The sequence below is a fragment of the Erinaceus europaeus genome, chromosome 17 (genome assembly GCF_950295315.1).
Source record: "Erinaceus europaeus chromosome 17, mEriEur2.1, whole genome shotgun sequence".
Classification (NCBI taxonomy): domain Eukaryota; kingdom Metazoa; phylum Chordata; class Mammalia; order Eulipotyphla; family Erinaceidae; genus Erinaceus; species Erinaceus europaeus.
Genome location: NC_080178.1, coordinates 44,142,133 through 44,151,135, shown reverse-complemented (window position 1 = coordinate 44,151,135; position 9,003 = coordinate 44,142,133). Strand labels below are relative to the sequence as shown.

General features: G+C 44.4%; 1 protein-coding gene and 1 long non-coding RNA gene across 2 annotated transcripts; both read left to right on the top strand.

The window, feature by feature from the left end:
* The first annotated feature begins 4,125 nt into the window (after window positions 1-4,125).
* LOC132533715 (coiled-coil domain-containing protein 81-like) lies at window positions 4,126-5,744 on the top strand. Its single transcript, XM_060175776.1, has 3 exons — window positions 4,126-4,368; window positions 5,192-5,285; window positions 5,577-5,744. The coding sequence occupies exons 1-3, from the start codon at window positions 4,181-4,183 to the stop codon at window positions 5,742-5,744; spliced, it is 450 nt and encodes a 149-aa protein (XP_060031759.1). The 5' UTR covers window positions 4,126-4,180.
* Window positions 5,745-6,295: 551 nt separating this feature from the next.
* Window positions 6,296-8,161, top strand: LOC132534003 (uncharacterized). The gene is made up of 3 exons (XR_009545721.1): window positions 6,296-6,364; window positions 7,469-7,791; window positions 8,016-8,161. It is a non-coding gene; the product is annotated as an uncharacterized LOC132534003 (long non-coding RNA).
* Window positions 8,162-9,003: the final 842 nt, after the last annotated feature.

Below are 9,003 nucleotides of genomic sequence, written 5' to 3'. Positions count from 1 at the left end.
AACTATGTTGGGTAGTAATGGTGATAGTAGGCAGCCCTGTCTAGTACCTGATATGTGTGGAAATGCTTACAGTTTTTCACCATTGAGTATGATTTTGGCTGTAGGGTTCTGAGGGATCAGAGCTCCAGGACACATTGGTGGGGTTATCTGTCCAGGGAAGTCTGGTTGGCATCGTGCTTGCAGCTGCATCCTGTTGGCTGAAAAGAGAGTTAAAATGTAAAGCCAAACATGTTTTTGACTGATTATGAACCTAAAGGCTAGAATGGCACAAATGAAGAGTTGGGGGTGGTCTCCATTCTCTGCTAATAGGCGTATTTTAGTTATATTTGTTTTTTAAGCTTTATTTTTTTTATTTACAAAAGGAGACAATAACAGAACTGTAGGATACTAGGGGTACAACTCCACACAATTCCCACCACCCGATCTCCATATCCCATCTCCTCTCCTGATAGCTTTCCTATTCTCTATCCCTCTGGGAGTATGGACCCAAGGTCATTTTGGGTTGCAGAAGGTGGAAGGTCTGGCTTCTGTAATTGCTTCCCCACTGAGCATGGGCTTTTACTCATTGATCCATACTCCCAGTCTGCCTCTCTCTTTCCCTAGTAGGGTGGATCTCTGGGGAAGTGGAGCTCCAGGACACATAGGTGGTGTCATCAGTCCAGGGAAGTCTGGTCGGCATCATGCTGGCATCCGGAACCTGGTGGCTGATAAGAGAGTTAACATACAAAGCCAAACAAATTGTTGAACAATCATGGACCTTAAGGTTGGAATAGTGGAGAGGAAGTGTTAGGGGGGGTACTCACTGCAGACCAGTGTACTTGTGTACTTCTGCTTTCAGGTATATATTTTTCCTTGGTTTATGGACACATGTGAACATATGCTCTATCTCAGGGGACCTGGTCTATATCTGGGTTTGGGGACTTTATTGGGGAGTGGACCACCTGGAATGGAATTAGAGAATACTATGAAAGGAAAGGTCTCTCCTGAGTGATGAAGCTGAAGGGTTGTCGTTCCACACCTGAAGTCTCTGGACACAGTCTGAAGTGAAGCATGCTGGGGTGGTACTCGTTGCGTTGATTAGGTTGTGATCGGCGGATGCAATATTATTTGACATGAATTGAGAGAAGCATGCAGGAAAGTCCAAAGGGCCTGAGGATATACTAGTTTTTTTTCTCCCTGAGCCTGAAATGTTATATGCAGATGGATCCTAGTTATTGTCTGGGGAGATGATGTCATGGCTGGAAAAAGGACCAGAAAGCTGGATCAGGGAAGAGAGTAGCTTCCAAATATGCTAAAGGTATATAAATATTGTTGACTGTAAACCCCATCTATTGGATCTGATCTGTTGCCCTACTTCAGCTTAGGAGCCTATTTGATTGACCTCTGTATCCCTTTAGATCAAACCTCACATTCTGGATCATCAGTAAGAACATTCCAATTGCCCCAAAATTAGGACCCATCTTCCTCAGGTGTAGCATAGAGTATGTGGTCCAGCCTCATTTCAGAGGATGGAACATTCTCTACTGTTGTTGATTTGAGTGCAAGGACCTGTGGGGGTCCACAAAGGGATCTGTTTTGTTGTTCCTGATACAGATGACTGGTAACAATGGAGAAAGGGATTTATTTGAGGTCAAGGCCCATCATGTCTGTTTGGGAGTCTCAGAACTCCCAGACTAGGGCCCCAGCTTGATGGGGTGGCCTGATAGTGACTAAAGAGTCATTGTTAAAGTATGCCAGTCTCTTGCCCTTATTGAGCTTTTGCTGTCTTTGCTTTGATAAGGATATCTTGGGAGTAAGTATAATAGGAAATAGGGAAGGAACTTCCCTATTCTTTATCCCTCTGAGAGTATGGACTCATGATCATTATGGGGTGCAGAAGGTGGAAGGTCTGGCTTCTGTAATTGTTTCCCTGTTGAACACTGGCATTGGCTGGTCAATCCATATTCCCAGCCTGTCTCTCTCTTTCCCTAGTGGGGCAGAGATCTGAGATAGGTGTGTCTCCAGGTGGAGTCATCTGCCCAGGGAAGTCAGGTTGGCATCATGGTATCATCTGGAACCTGGTGGCTGAAAAAGAGTTAATATAGAAAGCTGAACATATTGTTGACTAATCATGAACCTAAAGGCAACAATATTGCAGATGAAGATTTGGGGTCTCTGTTTTGGAAAAAACAGGTTTGTCTATTTTAGGTTTATTCTAAGGGCTCCATTTTTGCCTGAGCCTAACAGCTGATATGCAGGTGGACACAGGTTACTGTCTGGGGAAATGGTGTCATAGTTGGAAAAGGGACTAGAAAGCTGGATCTGGGAGAAGAGTCAGAAGATCGTTATTAAATGGGGGGCGGGGGGGGGTAAGCTTGAGGCTTTAGTCACTGAGCATCCAACAAGCCAGCCTTCCAGTAGCATTGCTTCCAGGGAGCCTGTGAGGTGTCTGGGTCCTGGACTATAGACCAGCTATAAATCTCCTCTCTCCTTTTTCTCCAGACACCTCAAAGTGTAAATTCAACTTTAGCAAACATCAAAAATTCGAAGAGAAGTCCAAACTGTGTTCTTTCATTCCCCAGGTGAGTGCCTTACCCCACAGGTTCCATGGACCGATCAACCCTGGCCTCCCAAACACTCTGCCAACCACATACCACTCTGACAGCCCTGTATTGAATCTGGTGACAGAACTAGAAAAGTCACATTCAAACTGAAACCAAAACCCAAAGGCATCCCCTCCCCCCCAGAGTATGAGTACCTTTTGAGACCTCAGTTTAGAAGAGGCAGGTCACAGTCAGACTCAGGCTAAAAAAGAAAAGAGTCTTCAGTCTGTGATTTCTGCATAACAAAGTCCAGGCACTCACTCATGGAGAGAAGTAGGTTTATTTCAGTATTATCAGGCTGGGTGGGGTGCTGCTCAGAACTGAGAATTCTCCTAGTTTCTTATTCAGATCCAGTGAGCAGGCAAACCTTTTGGTCCATTCCTAGAATTGAATTTGAATTAAAAGGAAATAATGAAACACTGGAAAAAATTGAACAACCTAAACTGAGGAAATCTGTGTTAAGAATGAAGTCAGACAAAGATGATGTGCAAGGTAGGCCAACGATTTTAGCTGTTTTCTCTTTTCTGCTAAGCAGCAGGGCATTGTTGCTGAGCAACTCCTGTGCCGAAAATCAGTACCATTAGAGTTATAAGAAATGTGTTCTTCTAAGAAACTGGTCTTCTAGAATTTTCTTTTTTTAATTTTATAATTATTTATTTTCCCTTTTGTTGCCTGTTTTTTATTGTTGTTGCAGTTGTTATTGTCATTGATGATGTTGTTGTTGGATAGGACAGAGAAATGGAGAGAGGAGGGGAAGGCAAGAGGGGGGAGAGAAAGACAGACACCAGCACACCTGCTTCACTGCTTGTGAAGCGACTCCTCTGCAGGTGGGGAGCCAGGGGCTAGAACTGGGATACTTACACTGGTCCTTGTGTTTTGTGCCACTGGCATTTTTCCAGCTGCGCTATCACCTGACTCCCAAGAAATATGCTCTTCTAAGAAATAGCTCTTCTAGAATTTTCTATCTCACCTTAACTCTAATCCCTGAGATTCTCAACTAAGACTCTTTGCTGGCTCTCTACTACTTAAAAGAGTCAAAGTTCAGATGGCTACCGGGGGAGGGAAGTGGCCTAGGTAGGTAACAGAAATGCATCAAGTGAGCTGCATGTAACATGTTCCATATATATATATTCTGAGTAGGAGTTTACAACTGTCTTATATGGCTTAATAGAAAATAGTAGGATTCTCATGTCTGTAGCTGATGTGACTTTGGTTGAAACATATGTAGAAACACAAAGGTTTTCTTAATTTTTTTCTAAGTTACTGGAGATAGCTAGAAGTTGCCAGACAATGTTTTGAGGACTGTTCCTTTCATAAAGAGATTTTACTTGTTATCTTAAGTTGTTATTTATGCAATCTTTCCCTTTCACTTTCTTCCCTTCTCTCTATCTCTCTCTCTCTCTGTATCTGTCTCTGTGTCTCTCTGCCAAGGATTGAACCTGTGATTTAAGAGCATCAGACACAAAAAAGTCTTTTGCATAACCACTATGCTATCTCCCTGGCCCATTATGCATTAGATTAAGCACTTAGCACAATTGGTGTAGAGTAAGAATGTGTTATCTGTTCCTATTGTATTTTTCTCTCTTCATTGTATCTATATGACCATTAAAGCCTCAAAGGAAAAGACTGAAAGGAAACTTAACTCTTTCTCTTATTCTACAGTCAACTTTCTACCTAGACCTCCAGGTCAAAAACCCACTCCAGCATCTGGAAATATTGCACCCGTAATATTGCCTACCACAGTGGAACCTAATAAGACTGTCTTTACAAAAACAAGAACCAAAAGGTAACATGATGGTCTTTTGTGGGGGGTTAGGTGGGGATCACACTTTACTAACTGTAGTCTGAGTCTTATCTTGATTCAGGGATATTAGATGTTTCCATGCATGCCTTTACATGGTGTCCCTGCATTTGTGCTCCATGGTGAGGACTGCAGAGATGTTCAGGGCTCACAGTCTATCAGGGGGAAGCTAGGTGTGCATGGTCATTAGCAGTGCCAAATACACTGGAGACCTCACTTACCTTGCTTAGTAACTTTGCTTTAGAATGTTGATTCCACAGGAAGAGGGTTTGTGTGTGTGTGCGTGTGTGTGTGTGTTTGTGTGTGTGTGTGTGTGTGTGTTCACTGCACCTCCCATGCCTGAGAAAGTGCAGTCAGTAATGCTCAAAAGTCAAATGTAAACAAGCATGCTATTATTGAAATCCAGGCTTATCAAACACATAGGTCGCTCACCTGTACAATGCAGAGCTCTGAAGAGAACCACTGAGCTATCTTCCTTTGGCTATATTTGCCTCTAATTTCACTCTGGATGTGAAATTGTGTTGTTTTTTAATATTTATTTATTCCCTTTTGCTGCCCTTGTTGTTTTATTGTTGTAGTTATTGTTATCATTATTGTTGGATAGGACATAGAGAAATGGAGAGAGAAGGGGAAGACAGAGAGAGGGGAGAGAAAGATAGACACCTGCATTTCTGCTTCTCTACTTGTGAAGCAACTCCCCTACAAGTGGGGAGCCAGGTTTGATCCTTATGCCAGTCCTTGTGCTTTGTGTCCTGTGCACTTAACCCACTGTGCTACAGCCTGACTCCCTATTGTTGTTTTCTTATAGTGTGCCACATCCACCCAGTCCATCAAAGAACACCAAAACAGAACCTAAGACCTCTGAGACTACAACTTGTAGGGATCATGAGAAAGCAGGACAGGTACCAGTCTCCTCAGACAAACAAATGATAAATGATGGGGGTGGGGGCCACTGAACACAAACAGGGCTGGGAGAACAAGGGTTCTGAGTGAACATAGACCTTGCAAATCAAGTGGAATTGTGGCCACTCCTGCAACCTGAGGACTCAGCCTATCAAACCCATTGTGCACATCGCTGTTCATATGTCTTTTTATCAAACACACTCCTGGAGAAATCCAGTCTTGGGGAGCACAGGAAGAAGTGTGAAGATAAGAAAGCAAAAGGTAGGAATAGACCCTTGGTGTCATTGTAGGAACTTTGTTACGTGTGTATGCAACGCAGGAAGGCCAACAGTGCACTGTATTCTAATGTCAAGTTGAAAAAAGAAGAAGAACAGGACGACCAAATTCTACATCAATATCAGATAATGAAAGACAAGGACACTGAATTCAAAGACCAGGTAGTAGAAAGCTTGGATTGAGAGGTGGTGCAGTGGGGGCAGCAAACAAGACAAGGCCACTGCAGATGTCCTGTGCATGTCTGCCTGGCAGTGTGCCAAATCAGGCATTTCATTTGAGAATGAAGTTTGGGTCATGGCCAGGTTTTCAGGAGCAGACTAAAGTCTTGTTTGGTGCACTACATTTTGGGGCTGAAGCTACTTTCTGATCTCCTCACAGCTTATATAAATGCATTGGGGAGGGGTTTGGAGGATGAATGGAGGGTTTACTCTACTCTGTTGCATGAGTGCAGGGAAGAACATAGACAGCCATCCATTTTCAGGTGCCATTCTGCTTGACTTGCTAGAGCCACCAGGCCTTGGGTTTGAAAAAGAAAGTTCTTGACTGGGAGACATTTTCTCAGGGAGCAAAACAAACATAGAAAAGCCCAATCAGTTTGGACTCATTTGAAACACAGTCTTTGTAGAGAGAAAGTTAGTAGCCTTCACAAACAGAATGACATTTCCAGTGTGTGTTTATTTTCTTTTTCCTTGCGAAGTTGAGACTAAAATCAGAAAAAGAAGAACGCATGAGGAATGCTGCTTATAACCTTGGTGTCGCAGATGCTATAAAATCACAGAGGAATCCGAAATGCCACTTTTCTGTAAGAGTTGTTTCTGCCTCTCTCTTGCATATAACCCTGTCTGGGAATGTTTGAACCCACCCTCTGGAGGGCACATTGAAGGGATTCCTGTGGGCTTTACAAGAGTGATACTTCCTTTCTGGGTGGGAGCTCATTCCATAGAATCTTGGGCCCCTCCCCACACCCTCAGAACTAAGGTCTCCACCTCAGTAAAACCCTCAGGTGAGCTGTAGGTGCAGAAGTTTCAAAAAACTTCATTTCAGATGGCAGTGAACATGCTTCACCACCATTTTCATGTTTTTAGTATCTTTGGCTTCTATTTTTATCTGCCTAAATCATCCTCTTTTCAAACCATTTTCTAGTTAACCTGACAACTCTTGGACTTGATAGATAGTCCATTGTATTGCCTTTGTTCACCATGCAGGGCTTTGGGACACACACACACACACACACACACACACACACACACACACATACATACACACACACACAGACACACCATGGAGAAGAAAAAAAGACCTGTGTTGTTAAAATTCGGAGTCTCTAGCTGGCCAGGCTAGCTTCACGAGTGGGTAACAGAGACGACCAGAGACATACGGCTGGGCAGAGAAGCTGTATTTCTTTATTTAGCATCAACGATTTATAAACTAAGACAAACTAATCACCAAACAGAACTCTGCTGCCTCTTTCCCATGGCGGCGCCAAGAACTCTCTCTAACTCTGCCACTCTGGAACTCTGTTGGGGTTCCTAGGGGCGGGGCCAAGCAGGCCCTCGAAACTAACTGGACTGATGGCAATTCTCTTGGTGGGGGAGAGCTAGAACAAACCAATGTAAAGCATACAACAGACCTGTGACCTCTGGTCAGTTCTGCTCAGAGTCACCTTGGAGCAGGTGAGTTCAACATGTAGCTGCTTTATCGGCACTTTGAAAAATGACTTTTCTTTCTTTTAGATAGATGGAGAAAGCAACCACAGCACTGAGGCTCCTTCAGTGTGGTAGCGCAGGGCTGAAACCCAGGTCTCACCAACGACAAAGCAGTCACTGTATAAGCCAGCTATTTTGCTAGCCCATCAGTTGCTTTCTTGCTTGTCTCAAAGAAATGAACTGCTCCTCTTTCATCCTAGAATCCATATTACTTTGCAAACCGACCAGCAAGTGCTGCTATTGTCACTGAAAAGAAAAATGAGTATACTAAGAACCTTCTCAAACAAATAGATGCCAATAGTAAACTGGCCAAGAAAAAGAAAGAAAATCAGAAAGTCTTGGAGCAACTAGAACGGCTGCAACTCAAACAAGAGTGAGTTTTGGTGGACTTGCAGGGGGACTCCAGTAGGGAAGGGTAGGGCAGCACAACTAGTGCTGCAGCACATGTCAGCCAGCCAACCAGGATCCCCATGCAGCCCATCATCGCCACCATGCTTAGTGTCAGGACAGCCTTGGAGGCCAGGTACAGTTGTTAGTTGGGACCATGGCCTTTGGCTTTGTGGTCAGTGGTGTTAGTAGAGGAAGAAGGGGTCAGTCTGATGGAGGGACCCTTCCAAGTGTAGGTTTATCATCAGTCTGTTGGGAGCCCAGCACCCAGGGTCGGGAGTGTGGGGGCCCAGACTAGAAGCAGGGGCCAGGCCATCATGGAAAGTCTTCCACATACTCATACCTGCCATTCTCCTGTAGCTCAGCCTGGGATGAACATTTCTCTCAATTCCCAGTCCTGAGGAAAGAGAGTGTTTGGTTGCACTTGGCCTGAGGCTGAGCATTTGAGTCAGGGAGGAGGTCAGGAGAGCAGTGAGGGAAACTGCTGTGGGGAAGACTCCCCCAAATGGAGGTAATTCCTGCCTCCATAAAGCTAGTGTCTCTCTCTCTCTCTCCCTTGCTCCCTCCTTTCCTCCCTCCCTCCATTCCTTTCTTATTTGCCACTATGGTTATTTGGGGCCTGTTGCCCTGATGCTTCACTATTTCTGACAGTCCTTTCTCCCATCTAAGTACTAACCAGGTCCAACCCTGCTTAGATTCTGAGATCAGATGACATCGGGTGTGTTCAGGGTGGTATGGCCATAGACCTGACAGTCCTTTCTTTGATAGACTGTGAGAGCTAGAGAGAAGACAGTGAGAGAGAAAGAGAGACAGAAATAGAGAGAGAGAGAGAGAAAAGGAGAGACACCTGCAGCACTGTTCCACTGCTTGTGATGTGTCTCCCTTGCAGGTGAGAACCTTGAGCTCAGGTCTTTGCACATGGCAGCATGTGTGCTCTCCTAGATGAGACACCACCAGGCTCCAAGGCCTGTCTCTATCAGGTGCAATGGAAGCTTCCAGAAGGAAGTACCAGCTTTTATTTTCTTGGAACTTATTCCCACTATTACTTGTTAGGTGTGTTTTGATGATGTTGGTCTCCATTAGAATAAAGTGTGGCCTCACCTCCTCCTCTTCCAATTATCAGGATTGATGAACAAAAAGCTGAATTGAAGAAACATCAATTTGAGGAGAGAGAAATGTATAAGAAAGCACTGGAACACCAGGTAAATGGACGGGTTGCTATTTTGAGAACTGTACACTGCTTCCTAGCACTCTGAACGTAGGTGTGTATTCTACCCTCCAATACTGGGCCCCCACCCACCTAGCAGGTTTCCTCATGTGAGTTTGGGTGCCCTGGCTCCTTCCTATA